The sequence below is a fragment of the Sceloporus undulatus genome, chromosome 2 (genome assembly GCF_019175285.1).
Source record: "Sceloporus undulatus isolate JIND9_A2432 ecotype Alabama chromosome 2, SceUnd_v1.1, whole genome shotgun sequence".
Taxonomy (NCBI): Eukaryota; Metazoa; Chordata; class Lepidosauria; order Squamata; family Phrynosomatidae; genus Sceloporus; species Sceloporus undulatus.
The window spans coordinates 102736347-102759274 of NC_056523.1; the positions used below are offsets into that span (position 1 = coordinate 102736347).

The 22928-nt window shown below is 40.7% G+C and overlaps 1 protein-coding gene across 1 annotated transcript; it reads right to left on the minus strand.

The window, feature by feature from the left end:
• Positions 1-5308: 5308 nt before the first annotated feature.
• On the minus strand, positions 5309-21870 carry IRF1 (interferon regulatory factor 1). The gene is made up of 10 exons (XM_042455261.1): positions 21781-21870; positions 16124-16217; positions 15433-15532; positions 14182-14358; positions 12800-12840; positions 10878-11001; positions 10062-10184; positions 8951-8991; positions 7192-7324; positions 5309-6236 (listed from the first exon to the last, which is right to left on the minus strand). Exons 2-10 carry the CDS (start codon positions 16208-16210, stop codon positions 6151-6153), a joined length of 912 nt encoding a protein of 303 aa, XP_042311195.1. The 5' UTR covers positions 16211-16217; positions 21781-21870; the 3' UTR covers positions 5309-6150.
• Positions 21871-22928: the final 1058 nt, after the last annotated feature.

The window sequence follows — 22928 nt, forward strand, 5'->3', positions numbered from 1 at the left end:
AAGCCAAGTGCAAGACTGTTGAGCTTTCTTCAACTAATTTTACTAAACTGTTCTTAATGAGGGTGAGTTCTTTTGTTTTAGTTGTTGTTACATCATTGGGAATTAGCGGTCCTTGCTGATCTATTGCAAAATCAGGCAATACTCTTCATGTAGATTACTGGTGTTCTTTCTGCCCACCCCTGTATTTGGCACTGTGGTCATGATTCTAGATCACCTGTTTAGTTACATAATCACTTTAGTATCATCACTACATAGTGACTCTCAACCCATCTCCCTAGTCCTCACTTACCACACAGACAACCACAAGTGACAAGTTTTATTCTCCTGTTGATCAGGAAGCACCTGACTAATGTTTCCATCTTCTTTGATAAGCAATCCCCAGTGCAACAGTCAGAAGAAGGGTCCCTGTCATAACCTCATCTCACTCTGAAAATCACTCTTAGAAGAAGGGATTGGGACTTGGGAGTGTTAGCTGCTTTGCAGTCAATGGGGATACAAACCTCTGTCATTCACAGCAGCTGCTGCCTGCTGAGGATTTTCATAATCCTTATATATTCCCAAAACTAGTGCATAGGAATATGAACCAGTCATGAACGGGTAACTCATAAATATACATTCATAAATGCCTTAGTGCATTCCAGCCTATATATCCTTGAGTCATCTTGAATCCCTTTACTGAGAGGAAAGCAGAATATAAATCATCATCATCATCATCATCATCATCATCATCATCATCATCATCATCTTGGAGCCCATCCAACATTCAAGGGTTTTCTGGGCAATAGAAGTGATTTCCCCCCCAAGAAAGCTGAAAACAGCTGATTATGGGGGCATTCACATTTATTTTTTTTTTGTCCAAAGGAGATCCAGATCTCCACACTGATGAAATACCAGATCGGTGTTCCCACTACATTTTCCATTTCCGAATCTCTCAGTGACATTTTAACCCTGTTGCCATTCACACTTGCCACTGTTTCAGTTTAAAATGGAGATGCCTCCATTTCCAGAACGATGCAGCATGATCTGAATCAATTCGGCAGCTTACTCACATTACCGAAGATGTGGATCATTGCGGATCATAAAAAAAAGATGCTGTTAAGGACCCAGTGTCGAATACACCTGGTCAAATGGGTTTTTCAGTAACCCCTTTGCAAACAGCATCAAGTGAAGTTGGGTCTGCACCGGGTTATTTTTGTAGTGAATGGGATCTATGTCTCTAGATGAGAGATAAAGCATAATAGGATTATGACCACGTACTCTTGTTTCTTTGTGACAAAATGTGCATTGTGTGAGAGGAGGAATTATCCAAAATTGTAACAAAGGTAAAGGTAAGGTAGTATATCTAGGTAGGAAAAATGAAGATCAGAAAACAGTATTAGTGAAAAGAGAGCTAGAGATCTTAGCAGGTCACAAGGTAAACATGCGTCAGCAGTACAGTGTGTCAAAAAATCCAATGCAGTTCTAGCATTTTAGTTGTGTATTCCTGCATGGAAAGGAGTGGACTAGGTCATGGTTTTTGCTCTGCCAAGCTAACATTGGATCACAACCAATAGGTGTTCAGATTACAGTCATTAAGTGTTCAGAGATATAGTCATATTTGTCTGGAATATCAGTACGCAATGGTAGCACCTTTGAGACTGCGTCAAAAAAGTTGTAGCACAAGCTTTCATGTAGACCAAGTCCATGAAAGCTTATGCTATAATGTACTTCACACAGTCTCAAAGGTGCTACAAGATCTATTTGCATACCGACATTAAGTGAGTGTTTGGGAGTGTGAATATAAATATTAAACTACTTATATTATTGTGTTTTCTTAATTATTAAATTATTAAATTACATTATTAAATACTTTATTATTCAGTTTTATTAAACTTGTTATTTGATTTTATATTACTTTCCCTTTGTTAGTATTATTTTGCTTATTGATATATTTTGCTGTCTTAGTAATATCTTATTTGGCAAGGCACACCCTTCCAGCAAGCTTCCTTTGAAGAAACTTGCCAGGAAAACCCCATGATACCTTAGGGTCTTAGGGTTGCCGTAAATTGGAAATGACTTCAAGGCACACAACAACAAAATATTAATTGGTTCTTAATATTTTACCGAGTTTTATTTTTCATTTATATGAATAGCAATATCATAATTAAAACATTGCTATGAAATGGGGGGGAAATGTGGAAGGACAGGAAAGAACAGGAGGAGTGTAGGCCAGTATTCATAATAGGTTCATTTTTAATATACTGGGGTGTCATACACAAAATATCTTTACAGTTTACCAATGGTATATGACTGACTGTGTATAATTAGCAAGGACGGTTTCTCTGTCCATTGGTGGGCTGCTGCTGGCCTTTCTTACTTCTTCATTGTTGTGCAAAATACAGTGGGCCCTTGGTATGTGCTGGAGTTTGGTTCTTGGATCCCTGTGGATATCAAAATCCGTGGACGCTAACGTCCCATTAAATACAATGGTATAGTAACATCTCATCCCTTATATAAAATGGCAAAATCAAGGTTTGTTTTTTTGGGGTGGGAGAGAATTGGGAATACTTTCTAACCGTGGGTGGTTGAATTTGTGGATAAAGGATCCATGGATATGGCAAGCCAACTGTAATATGCTTGTAGCCTTCTGATGAGTTGGAACAAATTATCTTGTTTTCTTGTCACATTTCTACTTCCATAGGTCTTGCTTCCAGAGTCATGTTTAGGTCTAGCCATAGGCCAATGGTAAAAAATACTAGTTGGGTTGGATTGTGTTGGTAAACAAAGTAGTTGTTTTAACAGAGGGACCACTGAGCACTGGGGGTAAAAGAATAAAATTTAGAACCAAATTCATGTTTAATTTGTAAGCATTGATATTTGGAGTTATCAGTCAGTCTATGGTTCTATATCCTTTATTTACTCCTAACTAGAGTAGACCCACTGAATTGTCTAGATTTACATACCTGTTGACTCACCATCCAACAGTTTTCTCGTGATGAGCATCCAGCAAAATTCCAGCCTTTGTACAGTATGTGCTTCTTGGAGAGAAGGGGACAGAATTACTTTCCTTCTGTATTAATTGATCCAAACTGAGAATTTGATTAGCTACTCATGTTTTCCAACATTTGACCACCAGGTCTGCACTCTGGATTATGACAAACTGTTACATTAAAATGGGTATAGGTGTTAAAATGTTAGGATGGTTCATTTTCCATACAATATTATAGGCATACTCATAAGTAATGCCATAAAAGCTTTACTTAATCTTTGTTATCATGTTGAGTCAGCTTTTGTCTTATAGCAAACCTATGAATGAGGAACCTTCTTAACCTACACAATCTGCCCCGCACTCTCAGAACATCAGGGAAGTACTTATAGGAACATCATAGTACCAGGTTAATAACAACTTCCCACAGGGTATTTACAGCAGTGACCCCAAAATTATGGAATGGCCTATTGGAAGAGATCCATTGCATTACCACCCTAGAGGCCTTTAAGAAAGCACTCAAAACGGATCTCTTCTGACAGGCTTATCTACCAGATTCTATATAACAGTTGATGACAATGGCCCACTCTTGACTTCGACCATTGATTACTGATAAATTGATTTTAGAGTACTAAGAGTAATTCCTAAATTCAAATTAGTGTTTTATTGATTGTATTAACATTTTGTATTATTGTGTATTACTTTGTATTATCTTATTGCTGTAATCCCGCCTCGATCTTTGGAGAGATGGGAAATACAAATAAAATACAAATACACATAATAAAGTAGAAGGCTTTCATGGCCGGCATCCATGGTTTTTTGTGGGTTTTTTGGGCTATGTGGTCATGTTCTAGAAAATTTTCCTCCTGACGTTTCGCCAGCATCTTTGGCTGGCATCTTCAGAGAATGAATTCTTGCTGTTAACAGCCCTGTTTAGGTCTTGCAAACTCAGGCATAACCTAAGCTTTAGTATATTATTTCTTAACATTGTGAACCAGAAATAGCTATTTAAAACTTGAATGCACCTTGTAATCACAATGGTGTTATTCCTGAGTGAGTGATGTAGAAAAATCAAATACACAACTGATGTCAAAAAAGCACCATTTGGAAAAACACAGAAATGAGCGGCCTCTTGTCTTAGATTTATATACTGTAACTGCAAATGTAATAGAAAGGTTTAATCTAATTTTTAGGAACAGGGTTGAGTTATATCATCTGCTCATAATAATACAGCTGTGGCTTCCCTCAGAAATTTGGAGAATTCCCATTTGATATGGGTACTGACAAATTCTATAAGGAATTTCTTGCTGTATTCACAACCCTGTGAGGAAGTAAGTGATTATGAAATCAGTTTATTTCTGTGGGATAAATGCATGCTATGCTTTCACAAATAGAGAGAGTAATATAGGGTGGGTATATATTCAGCATTCTTAACTCAGCCAGTGAGTGGAAAGCACAGGGCAGGGGAAGCTTTCAAATACATTTGTCAATTATGAGAATTCCATTTTTATATTACTGGCATAAGAAGTGGTATCTGATTACTGTTTGAGCTGCAAGTGTGGGTCTGTCCCTTGTAATCTGATTTCCTTCCTATTTTGCTGTCTTGGTTGTGAAACAACAGCATCAGACTTCGTTCTAATGGGTCAAAATTGAAAGACAACCTAATACTAACTCTAAAGTGCAATCATGTATGTGCAGCTTGTCCAAGCTTGAACTCAGAGGAAGAGTAAAGCCATGTCTTTGTGTAAAAAGATATCACTATGCATATCCTTACATGTTCTGACAACACTGAATTCTTCCCCAGAAAACAAATGATGAGGAATTAAAAGCCTCAAGCATAATGGAAACAATAGATTCGATCCAACCTTGGAATAAACCCACTGAAATCCACTTTAGTCTTAGTTTAAATTAGTCAAGCCTAAATTAAGTCTTATTGATTCCAAGCCATTGCTTCACAATGGTCAAGTTTGGTCATGGTCTATTGAAAAATCATGAATTACTTGATTGATGGTGGAGGCATTGTTGTAAGATTTCCCAATGATGTGCTGTCTTCTTAGTCTGTGGGGCTTAATTGTGAGTCAACATCACAGGAGGTTCAACCCACTTTACATGACTTTTTATGATAACAAATCCCAGAATCCCTGGTCAGTTGTAATCCAAAATGTACTTTTCTGAGTTGTATTCTCATTGCACAGCCCTGAAATGGAAGTGCCGTTCTCATTCCATTTCTTTCTAATTGTGGAAGAACAATGTCACCAACATTAAAAGAAGACAAGAATCAAGATGATCCAACCCTCCCGCCATATTTTTCAACCATCACTGGGTGAAAAAAACTAAGAGTCATAACATATAATTTTTTTATTAAAATAACTATCAACTTTTATATACACTAACATATGTACAAGGGGTTCAGCCTATAGCTCTGATGGTTTGCCAAAATACTTTCCTTTATCTTGCAGCTAAGTGCACTTCAGTACAAATTCTAACAACTCTCAAGAAAATCCACTCAGATGTTTCTTGGTAATGGCACAATGTAAATAAAACACAGATTTTACCATTTAGCACTGAAAGAAGGTCAAATGTATTGTCCACTTGAAAGGACTAACATGACAGTAATCTGAAACATGTCAGAAAGAAGCCAGTAGAGTAAAATTCCTGAATAACTGAATAGTTAATATGTGGAACAAACTATATCTAATTTTTCACATTGTACAAAACTAAACATATTTACAAAGCTGTGGTGCAGCTGGCTTCACATTGGAAAAGAGAAGTTCCCAGTTAAACTTTTTGGTTGAATACAAAATCACACAATGATGCTAAATGTGTTAAACTTAAACAGCACTTTCCTCTGTCCTCTGCTTGTATGCAGTAATGACAAGTATAAGCCATGTATGTGACTAAAATATGTGCCGACTTGTTACAGGTACGAAGCACCTTTTCATGTACTTTGACTGTTTTCATATATGAACAAGTTATTGGGGAAAGCAGCAATGTGTTATTGGCTCATGATGTCAATTTCAAGTGCCTGAGGTGCACACAGTGTTACCACAAAGATATCTTTCTCCCCACAACCACCCTTCATGTTGGTATTTTAGGTATAAACATCAGGGAAAGTGCCAGCAATCCATAAACATGCCAATTTGACATATGGTATTGGAAATAATGCAGTGAATGGGAAATCAGGTTTACATGCCACAAGGTATGGGGGCAATTCGTAGTGAATCCAAGAAGGAAAACTCCACACTGTTTTTTGTATCGAGTTGAAGTAAATCTGCAGGGGAAAAAATTGTGCAGTTTAATTGGGTGTATCAGGAAGCCTTCGGTTGCCCTCACATACCTAGAGCCCAAGACATTCCACAACAACAACAACAACAATTATTATTATCTGTATCCCGCCTCTCCCTGTATTGGATTGAGGCTTCTCTCATACAGAGTACCTCCTTCCACAATATGTTTGCAAAAACCAAAGATTATAGCATCATAAGCTGCTAATGTTCTGGCCACAGAATGCTAGCTCTGAATGAAAGAAGCTGGTTAACACATTCACACATGCATGAACTCAGTTAGAAATAGGGAAAGTTACCTTTTTTGGATCACAACTGTCAGAATTCTTCAGCCAGCATGACTGCTGAAGATTCTGAAAACTGTAATCCAAACACATGCACACACGCACGCACGCACGTGCATGCACACACCCCACACACACTCCCAAATTTTGGACAGAACTTTCATACTATTTTCAATTTAAAAACCCACTGTTCCCCCTCTTGTTCCCTGCTTCATTTATATTTGGAGAATAAACTGTCTTAAGGCTATATGATAGCCTGTCACCCTAAAATAAGAAAGACATGTAAATGAATAAAACACCATGAACTGCACTCCTTTGCATTCATTCTGTTAATGCAATTGCTGTACATCTAAGGCTGTTGCTACACTGCAGAAATAAAGCAAAGCAACACCACTTTAGCTACTATGGCTCAGCACTATGGAATTCTGGGATTTGTAATTTTTGTGAGATAGTTAGCCTTCCCAGTCAGAACACTCTGGTGCCCCACCAAACTACAATTTGAGCCGCGGAAGCTAAAGTGGTGTCAAACTGCTTTATTTCTGCAGTGCGGCAGCAGCCTATGAAGGACTTACATGGAGGAACTTCGTAAACTGTGCTAATCTTACTATCTTTCCTATTTTCAGTTATATTCTGTATGTTAAATTGAAATTGTCTATACCTGTGGCGTCAAAGGAAACATCTTGGTCTTGTAAAGTAAGGTCCACGTATATACTTTGCATTCCAGGTTCATTAATTAGGAATCCTTTCTCTCCAACACAAGTCTGCTGCCAAGTGGAGTTATTAAATAATTGCTAGAAGACAAATACAGAAGACATTAAATTAGCTTTCCAGATCTTCATTTCATTAAGTTCAATAGCTACTGTAATTTATCTTTCAACTGTACTGTATAGGGTAGAAAATAGGTGTAAAATGAATGTATAACCTTCTGAGCTAAACAGATCCCTTTGTCAGTCCCAATGGTAAAGAATAATAAAGGAATCACTTTCTTGTGTTGTTACCGTTGTTGTTCTTTATAATAATTTCTAATTCAGTGCAAACAGTGCTGTAATAACTGCCTATGCCAAATTTAACGTCATCTGAGGAAGGATCCTGAGTGCTAAGTGCTAACCCCTGATCTGAATGAGCAACAATCTGATGCTTACTGGCTGCAGTTGAACTGATCCATGGGCATTCTTAAATCATGGCTCACAAACTAGGCCCAGATGCAGAAGTTCCTCATTTTTCTGTGGCTATAGCAACACCTATAACCTAAAATAGGTTAGGCCAGTTGGGACCTGCAAGGTGGCTTATACTTAGTCTGTCCAGTGGTTCATTTAGCCAGGCACCAGTGGCGGATGGAGGTCTCATGTTAGCAGGGCAGTGAATCACAAATTATAACAAAGCTCTTCAAAGTGTAGGTGGTATTTGGGGAGATCAGGGTTCAGAGCCTTGGGCTAAAACCTGAAGAGGATTCACCACCCCACCAATGTGGAAACCACCAGACACTATGGTCCAGCCTGTCAATTGGACAAGGCTGGTCACACCACAATGTGGACTGCACCAAAACTCTGGAATTCATTGCCCTGACAAGCTAGACAAGCCTATTTTAACTGTTTTTTTACTGCCTGGTGAAGACCTTTACAATATATTTGGTTCTTTTGTTTTAGGTAATGTATTAAAATATAATACAATTTGTAATTCTTTTGTATTTATTTTTATTATTTCAAGGATTTATATCCTCCCTTTCTCTGCCAAGGGGATTCAAGGCAGGTACAATAATTTGAAAATACAGACATAAAAATATTTAGATTACGAAAGTTAAATAATAATTAAATTGTATTGTACTGCTGGTATTCATTTATTTATTCACAATTAAATTTTATTTATGAAAGATACCCACAGTATTGTACTGCTTTTAATTGTTGTTAGCTGCCCTGAAGGAGATCTAAAATACTAGAAAGACAAGATAAAAGTGTCTGTATAAACAAACAGACTTAGTCGATAGCCTTCCAGGTGCTGATATACAGGTTGAGTCTCCCTTATTCAGAATTGCAAAATTCAAAATATTCCAAAATCCAAAATTGTCCACATGAGTGGCTGAGAGAAGTCCAAAACACACTGCAGAAATAATCCAGTTTGAGACCCTTTTAATTGCCCCGGCTCACTGCTAGAGAATCCTGGGAATTGTATCTTATTGTGGCACCAGAACTCTCTGACATAGAAGGCTAAATGTCTCACAAAACTACAGTTCCCAGAATTCCCCAGTATTGAGCCAGGGCAGTTAAAGTGGTATCAGACTGGATTATTTTTGCAATGTGTTTTGGACCACAGGGACACTTTTTAAATGATGATTCAATGTACACAAACTTTATGTCATGCACAAAATTAATTATAAAATTAATAAAAAGTATTGTGAAAAAAAAAAGATAAAGTCTTACTGGGTAAATGTGTTGAGTAATGTTATCCTCATCATCAGTAGCTGTGATGTTCAGTGGAGATATTGGAAGGGGAGAGGAAAAAGAAGAAGAAAACACACACATTAGAGCAAGAATTTTTGCTGCCTGCATTTATTATGTTTTTTTCTGTTTTTGTTTATTTTTGAGAAACTGACAACAGCTGACTAGTAGTTGACTGAAACAATACACAGCTAGTCTATTTATTAACCTTGGCCTGAATCCTGCTGGTTACTCCCAATTAATACAAAGCCACTAAATCAATTGTTGAATGGTGAGTTAATACATAGTTAAATCCCATTGATTTAGTGGATCTATTATAATTGGGACAAAGAGGGGGTTTAGACCCATGTTTGCACAGGTAACGTTACTGACTTCTGTAGGATGTATAGTAAGATGACAGATATGTGCATCATTTCCTTCACAGCAAAGGGCACAAAACAACTAGAGGCAAGCACACTTAGGGATTAAACAGACTGCCCCTTTGTAGTGGCCTGCTGCCACCTCTTTCAGCACCAGATTGGGCCCCAGCAACTACATGCCATGGCCTTGATCTGGCCTTTTCCCAATGCTAAAAGGAATGGCAAAATGCCACTCCTTTTCATGCTGGGAAAAAGGCGCCTTTGCAGTACTTTCCAGCACTCCTTTTGGTGCTGCGTCATTTGGATTGTAATTGGTTGGGCATATGGTGTGACGGTGGCATCAGGGCAGTATCGGAGCATGCGTCATGCAGATGCCAAGCCCCTACTCTGCCCCCAGGACGGCATATAATGCCAGTCTGTACAGCCTAGTATTTGTTTCAGTGTATGACCTTAACTCTCTCATTGAAATCAATGAGATGCAAAAGTGCTAAAGAGTTGACCTGCTGAGTATGCATTTATTTATTAAATTCTGTCTTTTCACTAAAAATAGTATTCAAGAAATCTAACAAATGTCAACAAAAAAAATTTGAACAAATTAAGCATGAGCAGAATGAGTTTACATCTTTAAGAAAATGAAACCTCAACCTAACTTCCTGCCTTTCTCTATTCTTTGTTCTTCCTCTCAACACAGTTCTAATAAGCTGCCCAATATTTATAAACTATTAAATACTAACCTTCAGAAGAGGATGCGACAGGTGACACCTGAAGTTGGTACATGTCATTTGTACTATCAGGCAACTGAATATCCATTGAGTGATGCCTCCAGTCAGTACTGCTTAAATCACATGTGGAGAGATCTGCAAAACCCATAGAAATATATCAGGATTAACATGGAGGAGGTTTATTCCAAAGACTTTTGAATCTCTTTTGTTCCAATCTCTTCACTACTACAAAACATGGCCATCTACATACAAATTTATGGGGAATAAACATATCAGTAGCTATTTGTTCAAGATAGCTATATATTACCTCCTGTATCGGAGGCAGTATGCCTCTTTCCATACTAAGTGCTGAGTAAAAGCAGTTGGAAAATGCTATTGTAATCATGGATTTCCCATAGGATTCTGGTTTACCATTGGATTGGTGCAGAATGCTGCATTAGACAGACTCTGGCCTGACTAAGCATGTGTTTTCTTACATTGTTTAAGAATGCCTTCTTCGTAGTTCCTCAAAAGTTTATTATGTGTGTTTGCATGCTTCAAGTCACTGTTGACTTATGATGATTCCATGAATTTCATAGAGTTTCATGGAGTTACCATTAATTTCATAGGTTTTACTTAGGCAGGAAATACACAGAAGTGGTTTGTCATAGGAGTGTCTCAACGAAAGGATCAATAAGCGCATCATAAATTTCCTGTGAAAGATAGCATCAGGAGACTACAACGGAACCTTGGTGTCCTAGGCTCCCTCTCTATTCATGCAGCCTTGCCACCATTATCGTGTGAACCAAGTGTTCTGAAAACCACTAAGCTGATAAAAACATCTCTCACCTAATGTACTCCCCACCTCCATTTCTGGTGAGGAGTAGTTGGGTAGCACATAGCCACTGTGGTCATCTGGTAGCTGGATACTGTTTGTTGCTTCTACAGTCTCTTCCTTGATATCTTCCACTGGCTGCAAAAAAATTGAAGGACTTCTTTAATTGCAAAATGTCTACATAGGTATTGTATACATTCATATTAGGACTGAAAGCATCACTTAATTGTCCGGAGCTACCAGTTTCTTAACCACAGACAACGCATGAAGATTTCTAGATTAAACCACCACAGGAGTCATCCCTTAGAAACTGATATTTTGTGCAGAAGGTTTTGGTATAATTAATTTGTTGAGGCTTTGCTTTCATTGTCTGAGATGATTTGTAGTTTAGTAAAATTGCCTGTTTTGCTTTGTGGAAGCCTCAAGATGAAACCTTAGACAGCTAATGCATGAGTAAGGACATTGGAGGGAAGGAGGAGCTTAGCCAGAGGTTGTTTATTTGGGAAAACTGTATTACATTCATGCTGTAGCAAAATGAGCAAACTGCTTTCCCCTTTAAAACCACCCTACCAATCAATTTTAACTAATCTTCAAAAACAGACAGGCCAGAATCTTGTATGGATCAGCTTAGTGTAGTTCCACTATGCTGCAAATTTCCCCTTGACCACACCAGTCACTGCAACCTCACTTTGACCTTTCTGTGACTGGTGGAGACTGGGAGTGGGATCTGAGAAGCATATGGCTACATCCCTGTAGTCAAATGGGCAATGATATCATCCAACAAAATTCTCTGGAGGTCTCATCAGATGATGTAAATATTTTGTATCTGGCTATGGGGGCATAGCCAGATAATAATGCTTCTCTGATTCCGTGTGCATTCTGCTAACCATGGAAAGGTCATGGAGAAACTGCAGGGGCTTAACAATATATGCAGGAAAGGTCTGTTTGGTTAATGCAGTGAGAGGAAGGGAATGCCAACCTCCTCAATGACCAAAAACAGACATGTATAGGTTTAAGGTTGACTTGCACCTGCAGATGCCACTGACAGGATGCCAACCATAGAGTTCTATGCAGACATATGTCATAATTTAGAGAAGGTGTTATGACTAATGTAACTCTTGTTTATTTCTATGGGTCTAACTGTGACTAACAATGGGTCCAAACCTAAGACTGTGGCTATACCCTTGATTTAAAAATCACCTAATGAATCGAAGTAGTTTGATATTTTAAATCATCAAATGAACTGGTACACCACTAAAGGGCAAGGCAACTGCTAAACTGCTCGGTTCATTGAGGATCAATTTAAATTGATCCTTTGTTTAGTTAAGAGAGGAATGATCTCCAAGGACTCTTCATCCTCCTCAATGCCAGCATCTTCCCAAACCACCCTATAAGTGCTTCATAAGGGACTGCAGAGAAAGAAGTGAGAAAAACTTGTTTTGTGAATAGGAACTTGCTCCATGCACAGAAAATAAATTAAGGAGCCAAACAGGCTGACCAAAAGGGCTGGCATCGGGGTGGAGTGGGGGAGTGGCAGCCGCATGATGGGTGCCCCAACTCCAACTCCAAGCCACCATTATGCTGCCTGACCAGCCACATGGCGGGCGGCATTATGGCGCTCCTTTGGCATGGCATTCAGATGGTGCATGTCAAAAGGAGCACCGGACAGTGCTGTGGTGGCAGCAAAGGCACCCTTTTTCCGTCTCCAAAAGGAGTGGCATTTTGCTGCTTCTTTTGGCGCCAGAAAAATGCCAGAGAGGGGCCACGGCATGCAGTTGCCCTGCTCTGATCCAGCTCTCAAAGGGGTGACAGCAAGCCACTCTATTGGGGTGGTCTGTTTTCCCCCTAAGATCCAAGCCTCCATGTCTTAAATCCAGGCATTTCATGATCTGGATGATTACTAATTTCTTTAGCTGCTACATTAACATATACATACCCTCCTCAAACTCCTGGCTTTTAGAGACTTTGACTTCTTTTCTGTTCAAGGAAAATGAAAGCACAGAATTAATACAAATACATTTGGGAAAAGAAAAGAAGCTACAAGTGGTTCAGATAGTTTCAGGACAATTCAAATATCAAGTAAACATTGTATGATGCCTCCTTGGGTACCATGTTGGGATAAATAAAGTCTTAATCTGGCACAAGCATCTCTTTCATGACTTACAATGGCGGGGTACAGACCGCCGCTTTGCGGCAGTCTGCCGCCGCCGCCAGTAGGTCCGCGGGGGAGCCGGAGCCTTCACACGGCCCGACTCCCACGCGGACCGAAAAAGAAGCTCCATTTCGGAGCTTTTCTGCGGCGCATCTATGACGTCGCGAGGCGCCTGGCGCGGACTCGCGACGTCATAGGCGCCGCGACACGTCTGGACGCTGTGCGTCCAGTACGCAAAGATGGCGGCGAGCATGTTGGAGGGGGGGCGGCAATCTTGTACGTATAGGATCCGTACTAGGGTTAGGGGGGTGCGGAAGCACCGCCCCTTCCTAACCCTAGTACGTATCCTATACGTACTAAATGGCGGTGTGTATCCCGCCAATAATACTAAAGCATCAGAGCAAAATGGAAGCCCTCTTAGGCTAAGCATGAAAGGTTCTACTCATTGCTGGGAAACTTTTCTACTGAGATCTGTAAACTTCACATACCATAAGCCTGGGCAACCATGGGATGGCCAGGTTGTTGTGGCAGCCACTAATATGTATCTAGGACAGATTCTTTGCTAAGTAACTTTGTTCTGAGAAGAATGAGTTTCCACTGGCCCACTAAAAGCCAGTATCAAGAACTGTAGAACACAGAAGCCACCGCCACCACCCCACCCTCACTGGATTTGACCAAAGACATATCTAGCCCAGGATCCTGTTTCCAACAAGTGCCAATCAGCTGCTTACAGGAAGTCCACAAGCAAGACATGCAGAAGCCTTTCCTGCTGTTGTGGACCAACATCTGATAACAAGAAGCTGCCCCAGACATTGGAAGCAGCAAATAGTGATCATGGCCAGTAGCAACTGATGATCTTCCTCTATTGATTTGTCTAATCCTTTTCGAAAACCATGCAAGTTGGCAGCCACCGCTACATCTTGCTCAGTGGCTCTGATCCAGGCATACAGCTCACCACAGTAATTTTGCAAGAAATTTTTCCAACAATCACAATATGGTTCTTTCACTGTGTGTATGGCCCCTTTTCCCAAGCCAACCTAACCGTAAATTATGACTACCATTTAAGCAAAACGTGGTAACATTTCAAAATAAAGGGTTTTTTTGTGGGGGGGAATCAACAATCAGAGAAGGCACATTTTACAACTTTCCTATTTTTATAGCAATACCTTTTTTCTGTATTTTAGCTGAGGGTTCCAGCATCCTGTAAACACGGACAGCACTGGAACCTTTACTAATGCTTTTGTCTTTCACCTCTTCAATATCAGGCAATGAATTCATGGCACAGCGGAAATTTGCTTTCCATGTTTTAGGATCAGGCTGAACATCACCTTCTTTGTATCTCCCTGTAAAATGGCAGACAATATATATGTGAGTGAGCAACAAAGTCAGATGACATTTCCCACTTATGGTCTTACAAGAACCCAGACTTGTTTATCCATGTGTTTAATGTCGATTCCTTTCAGCCTATGTGGACCAATGTAACTGACATACATAAACATGTGCTGAAGCTATACTTAAGTTTAATTGCTGTCTTTTATTCATAATTTTGATTATTAGTTTCACCAACCAACTTAGCTCCCATTGATTCCAATGGGTCTACTCTAAGCATGGCAGCAGTACCAGCTGCAATATTCACCATGCTTTTATTTGTTCCTGGCTAGCTGGAAATTCTTCCATGTGTTTCAATGAATCTGCTCAGGAAAGCATGGCACATTGACAAGGGATTGCAACATGTGTGTGTAATTCTTTAGTGACCAAAAAACAAAGGAACAGGCCAGTGGATGCTGACACACTTCAGACTGTTTAGGAAGGCAGTGGCCAACCCCATGTCTGACATAATAATACATAAGCAAGTAAATAAATGTAATCATAACAGCATAGATTTTCTGGGTAGAGCCAGTACTGTATGTTTAAGTGGATGTAGACTTGATGCTGGCCTCTCTCAGAGTTGATTTCAAATAATACATTTGGCAGGAGGGCAATGATGTTTTTTTCACTAAATAGGAGCCACAAACTTGTCTTAGTTTACAGCTATACCATGGAATGTCTGCCTCAATAAGCAGTTATGTATGTGTGTGTACACAATACACATATAGATATACAAACACTCACATACAAGTCAGTTGACATATAAAAATACATACACACATACACTGCAATATTAGTAACGCACAGACATAAATTTCATTCTGGCTTTCTTTGAGTAGGCTTTTGACAGAACAGCCACAACTCTTCAGGAAAGTGTGTGTGGGGACTAGAAAAGCAGACTAACTGTGTAAAGAAATTACTCCTTTTGTTAATCTCACCAGTGTGATTTCACACAAAATGAATGATAATGATTTCATGGATGGCTACACAGAAAGAGTCTCTAGAAACATTTTGCTCTGGCACCTAACAACAACAAAACTGAAACATACCAGTATGAATTGCCCAATTTTTGAAAAGGCAAGCATCTTTCTCTAGGTCCCAGCCATGCTTAGCTGCGTGTTTCCATGGGATCTGGAACAACTTCTCCTCCTGTAGTTTAACAAGACAGTACCAAGTACATGTCAGTTAGCTACATATGGGAAACAAAAGTCATGAATAATCCAGGAAATAAATTTGGGAATGATGCAAGTAGCACAATCTGCATAGCATCTCATTATATCTATTGTACAGTATTGTCAATACTTTTGTTCTACTATTATGTTATTAAAATGTAACACAACTGACATAACAGTAGCAGAATGGAGAAGACACTTAATATCTGCCTTTCTTGATATGGTAGTATTATAGGGAAGCAAACAGAACTCTGATGATCTTACACTAATTTCCACAGGTAACTTGCTTGCTGTTTTTGAAACAAATAAAGGGAAATTGTTCAGCTCTCTAAAGATGGTTGAGCTACAATTCCCAGTAGCCCCAGCCAGCATAGTTAATGCTGAGCAATGCTGGGAGTTGTAATCCAACTAAGATGACACTATTTTTCTGGCCATAATTTGATGTTTTCCCCATACCACAGGTAAGCTCATTGTCATACAGAATGTGTTTTGAATTTTAGACAGAAAATGTTTCAAAAATTAGCACTTTTTTTAAAATACAGAGGAGACTTTAAAATGAATTCCATACCTTATTGATCCATGAAAGTCCAGGAATTTTGTTTGAATTGATTTGTTTCTCCAGCCAAGGCCTCATGCGCATTCTTGTTTGTGGCATTTTGGCTCTGAAATGGGAAGCATTGGAATTTATAGTAGTACTGCCATGTCAAAGAAAAGAAAAGCTTCACTTCAGGAATGGGCTCATCAAAAATTCTATGGGTACATCATTACAATCCAGTGTTGGTTGCCTATTTTAAATTAACTAACCTTAGAAAGTGCAGTTTACCATATAGGGTTACTCAGAAGCTAAAATGCCCTGTACTCTGAGAGTAAGTCCCATTGAATTCAGTGGGACTTACTTTTCAGTAAACGCATGTAGGATGGCATTGTAAATCGACATCTGTATAAACATCTCTATCACATCAACCTGTATTGTCATAGAAATACTGTCTCCACCATTTGCAACATAAAACAATTCTGGCTGCATTTCTGGGCACATTTTAAGTGCTATAGTGTTATGCATTCCAAAGGCCTCTTTATCATTAGATTTTATTGATATCTTCTTGCTGTCTTAGTATAATGATTGCTATATTAGAAACATCGGTAACATTTTATTTGGGTGAAACTTGTTATGATAGAGAGAATTAATGTGCTCTAGATAATAAAACATGTGCATGTGCATTGTCCATTTAAGGACAATGCTCATTCATTAACAACGCAATAGCAACATATCCACACATTCCACATACCAAGGAATAAAAACAAGAACTTTAGTGGGGGAAGAGCACTTGGGAGAGTCCAACAACATGCCAAAATATTATTGTTCCATTTTCAACCTTGTTGAGAAGGAGGAATTATTCACCAATTCTTTCCCCACTCTCAAAGTAGAATAACCCAGGTTTATCAATGAAAACTTTCTGGAAAGAGTTTCACACCCAATAAAGACTTTCTTCATTCTAGACATAATCAATTTCTATGTGTTAGTGCCCCAAAAAGGAATTATGGTCACTGTGATGGAAGACTTTTTTAAAAGCAGTAAATACAATAATGGAATCTATATGTTCAGAGACAAAATGGCTCTGATCAGCAGTTGCTATGGACAAAAAAAGGCTGGGTTCTCGCTGTGAGGCCCTGCCTTGCGTGACTTGTCTAAACTTTCAAACATCAAGGTATACTTTCCAAACATTGCTTCTGCTACAAAAACTCTGTGTGGCAGAATATTCAGAGACATGTCCCAGCACACACACTCATTTCATGAAAGACAGTGGCCAGATCTCTTGAGACTTGTTGTTACCATGCATGAACCCTCTCTAGATAAAACACCCCTATCTATCCCAGCAATCAAAGAAAGAAGCTTACTTAATTCATGAGTCTGCCTGTTTATTAAATTTTCAACCTTTCTCTCAAAACAAGAAACTCATGTGAACTAATCCATCATTTGTATACACTGAAGAGCTCAGGTAATTTTTTGAGGAATACAAAACAAAAACAAAAACAAAAAAACAGTGCCTTGTAGCATTTGTTCCTCCCTTCCTCTCTGGCAAAAGCAACACCTAGTGCCCCAACTAGGTTTGTGGTGCATGCTGGCTATTGTATGTGTACATACGCCTTCAAGTAATCTGTTAACTTATGGTGATCCCTTGAATCATAAGGTTTTCTTAAGCAAGGAATACCCAAGAGGTGATTTTGCCAGATCCTTCCTTTGGAGTATACCCTACAGCATTCATCAGCGGTCTCCCAGCCAACTATTAACCAGGGCTGATCCTGCTGAGCTTCAAAGATCAAATGGCAGCTGGTGCCTTTAGAATATTTAGGCAAGTTGTCACCATTGTGCAAATGCAAAACATGCATCTGAACAATCAAAACGTATCCAAATTACAAGGGGAAGTACAACTGTAGGTTCCTGTGTGGTTTCAAATTAAAGGGTGCTACTGAAAAGTTGTGGAAACAAACAGCAACCTCAGTGGGGGGAAAGCACAGCTGGGAACCATCCAAAATTGGAAACACTATAAATTTGATCAGTGATCATCAAACTGTGAGGGAGAGGGCATGAGAGTTGCTCAAGAGGGGTGTGAGATTTGGAGGCCCCGATCTCTCTTCTTCCTCTGCTTCCCAAACTTTTTCTGTCCCGGGGAGAAGAGAAAGACAAGAAGGGTGCTTGGAGCCGCTGCCAGAGGGAGGAGGAAGAGGAAGAAAACTATTTCCTTATAAGCTGTTAAAATATGGATATACATGAATGTATCAACAATAATATGCACACTAAACAAACAAAAGAGTTTTATTTATATACTGTGTCAAGTGGGGGGGAACGTTGGGATGTGGATATAAAGGGAATCACAAGGGTTAAAAAATGAGAACCACTGCTATAAATATTGAAATGCCTTAAATGTTATAAAAGTTGTAAACCACTCTGTATGGACTTTGAAGGGAGCGGGACAAGGAAATGCGATGCCTCTGAAACATTCTCTGCAAAATCAGACCTACAGGACTCTTCATGTATTATCAGTTAGAAATATATTAAATTAACAAACACAAACAAAAAAGGTTAAGAGAACTCTAGTAGTGGAACCCTCTCTGGAATACCTAGGCACCCAATGATTACACACTTACTTGGGAGTAAGCTACACTGAACACACAGAGGCAATTCTAAGTATAATGTGAAGTCGGAGGCTTTCATGGCCAGAATCCATAGTTTTTTGTAGGGTTTTCAAGCTATGCGGCCGTGTTCTGGAAGAGTTTATTCTTGACATTTCGCCAGCATCTGTGGCTGGCATCTTCAGCGAATAAACTGTTCCAGAACATGGCTACATCACTTGAAAACCCCACAAAAAAACTAATTCTAAGTATACTTTGTGCTTGCAAGGGCCTTCATAGTTAAGGGCATTTGCATGATAATGGATGGAAAAAGCAGTATCTTCAAGGAGGCAAATTTAGTAACAATTGGCCTGCCAATGTTGAGTCCTTCCTTCATCTTAAAAACAATTATTCATTCTGCCATTCTGCATACTAGCACCTGAATCCTAAACATGCTTGGAATAACAATCTGTTCATTTCAAGAAGCCTATATTAGAGAAGTAAGACTGTGTCATTTTCATCCCCAATGAGCTGGGTCAGTCCCTTTGATTTCTGTGAGAATGAAATGCCTGGAAATAAAAGGAAACTGGCTATTTGGGACATAATTTATTTTTAGGAAAAAAACATATGCACCTTACTATCTGAGGTACAGTGCCACATCTGTGTGCCAAAACATTCAACTACTTTAGTCCATAACACGCTTCCTTACACAGAAATTACTGCCGTACAGAAAACCCTGTGTACAAAACAGTTCTTCCGAATTTGCACTGGCTGCAATCCAAACACCTAAACACGCTGACAATTTTTATATCCACAAAACGCAAGCAGCCAGCTGTGTATCTGGTAACCTATTCCTCAGCCTCTAACATGAAAGTTACTTAATGCACCAAATGCAACTGAGGAAGTAGACTGAAGTCTTCAAAAGCTCACACTGCCAACTGCTTTCTTTCGGTTAGTCTCAAAGGCACTACAAGATCTCGCTACGTATGTAAAGATTATGTTCAAGAGGAATACTTATGGATAGACTTTTGATTCTACGCTGGTTTGTGGGGACTTCACAGTGATTGAACTTTCTTGGGAACGTCACTGACAGATCGGAAGCACAGTTTCTTGCATGCGCAAGGAGGGACTTGCTGGATGCATCCTGTAGGCCACAGCACTGCAAACTGATCCTGTAAAACTCTGTGGACATGTTTGCAAAGCTGCATGAAATACAGTGGGGAATGGAGCCATTTGGCACAGGGCAGCACAAGCCCTGCCAATTTCATGCTTGCACTTTTAGGAACTGGGGCTGTACAGATTGCCTATTAGCACTAAGGGACAACCAGATCCCATAGTAATAATAATAATAATAATAATAATAATAATAATAATAATAATAGGGCCTACTAATCCAAGTACAGTCTCAACTATTGTGATGCTTAAGAAAAACAAGCAAGAAGAATCGCTCCACTAGTTTCAGTTCCTCCCTAGAGCCTTCCTGCTGCTGCCCCAAGGGAGCTTTGTAAGTAACAGAAGGAAGCTTTTGCAGCTCAGATCAGGGATGAGGTCTACAATTTGGACTGATGCATTTTCCATCCTCAGTTTAAGACAAATGGCCCAAAGCCTGGTTTAGAGTTATGGCTTGATTCGCTGTCTCTTGCTTGCTTCTCCTCTGGTGAAACTTGGCTCTTCAGTTTTCTGACTAGCTGCAGAAGTGCATTGCACTGCGCTCCCCTCCATGGCTCCTGTGCAAAAACGTACTCTGAAGAGATAAGACCATGTTTCCACAAATTTGTCAAAATAAAAGCAAAAAATGGCTATAGATGCAATTGTTTTCATTTGTCATTCCCTTGAGATTGAATGGCAGAGGTCCAAATTGCCTACGAACTTAGTAGGGATGTGATTTCGAAGGCTTCTGTGGCCGGCATCCATAGTTTTGTGTGGGTTTTTCAGGCTATGTGGCCATGTTCTAGAAGAGTTTATTCCTAAGGTTTCAACTGCCTCCGTGGCTGACATCTTCAAAGAGGGATGTTCGCTCCCTCGGGTAATGTTTAGGAAACCGTGTTTGTTGTTGTTGCTGTTGTTGTGCGCCTTCAAGTCGATCCTATCCTGGGGGCTTTCTTATTATTATTATTATTATTATTATTATTATTATTATTAACCTTTATTTATAAAGCACTGTAAATTTACACAGCGCTGTACATTGGCATGTTTCTTCAGAGGGGGTTTTCCCTGGCCATCCTCTGAGGCTGAGAGAGTGTGACTTGCCCAAGGCCGCCCAGTAGGCTTCCATGGCTGAGCCAGGATTCAAACCCAGCTCTCCAGAGTCCTAATCCAAACACTCAGAACACAACACCACACCGACTGTGAAGAACACCAAAGAGAGCAACACAAAGTGGAACTGTGGACCTGTTGCTTTGCAGGGATGGTCCCAAAGACAGTCTCCCACTTTTTCCAGCATTCTTTCCTAAGGCTGCTAATCTTCTTCTTCTTCTTCTTCTTTGTTCCTCTGATCTTCTTGGCACCGAGGGTCAAGGGACTCCTCTCTTTCCCACCCTTTCTTTCTTTTCTTTTCTTTTTTTGCAGACATTACTTCCTGGTCCTTGCAACAAACCCAACAACATCCTTCTCCAATTCTTGGCACGATCCAACGGGAAAGAAACCTGAGTTCTGGTGCCACAACAAACGACAACCCCCAGAATTTCCCGAGCCTCGAGCCACGGCCACTAAAGCGGTATCAACCCGGATTGCATGCAAAAGGAGGGGGGTTATGCATGAGAACAGAGGATGCCTAAGGCTGCATCTGCGCTGCAGAAATAACCCAGGCAGAACCCGCTTTGATTTCCCAGGGCTTCAGACTGTGCAATTCTGGGAAGTGCAGGTTGTTGTGACTGACAAGAGAGGAGGCTAAACTATGTCTCTCCGCCCTGCTATCCACTATACCTCTCCTAAAAGTTCCAAAAAACAATCCAACAGCATGGAGCCGGCGCAATTAAAGCGGTGTGAAAATGGATCAGTGCAGATGCACCCCCAAAATCAAAATCCCTGTGCAATAATAATATTAATAATGATGATGATGATGATTAAAAAGGGGGTCTAGGTCCCGGAGGGTCAAGAGCAGAGCCCACCCACCTCTTGCCGGGGCCTGAGTCTCCCTCTGCAGCAACAGCAGCAACAGCAGCAACAGCAGCAACAACGGATGGAGCGAGGCGCTTGCTCTCCTTCTCCTTCTGCTTCTGCCAGCGCTGGACCAGGGCGCCCCTTACTTATCCCTGCTCTGGCCCTGGGATTCCCCGGCCCGGGCAGCGGTGCGTCTCCTCCAATCAGCGTCGCCCAGGGGCCCCGGCGGCCAATCAGGTCCCAGGAGGGAGTCCTCGGCCGCCCAAGCATCATTTCGGAGAAATCAGCCTGTTGTAGCACCAGCCGCCGAAGGGGAAGTCCGCCTGGCCTGCCTGCCTCCTGCCTGCCCCCGCCCCGGCCTCCCCAGCCCTTGGCGCCCTCCGGGGAAGGGAAGCGGAGGCAGAGGGGCAGCAGGAGGCCCAGCAGATGGGGAAGGGGCAGGGACAGGAGAGCAAGCACCCACCCACACCAGGGGAGAGACATAGTGCACTTCAGGAGGGAGAGAGACACAGTGCACAGCAGGGGGAGAGAGACATAGTGCACAGCAGGAGGGAGAGACAGTGCACAACAGGGGAGGGACGTACTGCACAGCAAGGGGGGAGACATTGTGCACAGCAAGAAGGAAGACATAGTGCACAGCAGCAGGGAAAGAGAGAGTGCAGAGCAGGGGTGGCCTTGGAGGAGAGTGGTGCAGCTGGGGGAGAGTGCTGATGAAGATTCCCTGGACAGCTACCAAGACAAGCAAATGGGTCCCAGGCAGGTCCTCACCACAAAGGAGGGCAAGGCACCACGGAATGGAGGGAACCTCAGGGGAAAATGGAGGACAGGACCGAATAAAAGCCAAAGGCACCCCTATCAGTGGTGTCACCTGGTGTGGTCACTCCTGGTGCCACCCTCCGCCTCCAATTGGCCTCCTCCCATTTCACAGTTTACAGAATCCTTTGCCATGCTTCTTGGCACTCATGTGACTCGTAAATACTAATTCCCCCATACAGCCTGGAGTACGTGACATAAAACAGTGAGCAAAATTAAAAGCACACCTTCAAATGACAATAGCCTATGCATGGCCAAAATGTATTTCCATATACATGGTTCATCACCTCTTTAACCAGCTTCAAAACTGAGCAAAAGAGCACACTACTCAGGGAAGTGTTCCCAGG

Excerpts from the sequence above, each read along its gene's own strand:
- IRF1 (XM_042455261.1), bottom strand. The coding sequence starts at position 16,210 with ATGCCACAAACAAGAATGCGCATGAGGCCTTGGCTGGAGAAACAAATC. Across the intron at positions 14,359-15,432 it reads AAATTGGGCAATTCATACTG|GGAGATACAAAGAAGGTGAT; the intron begins GTATGTTTCAGT and ends GCCATTTTACAG. Across the intron at positions 12,841-14,181 it reads AGCTAAAATACAGAAAAAAG|AAAAGAAGTCAAAGTCTCTA; the intron begins GTATTGCTATAA and ends TTCCTTGAACAG.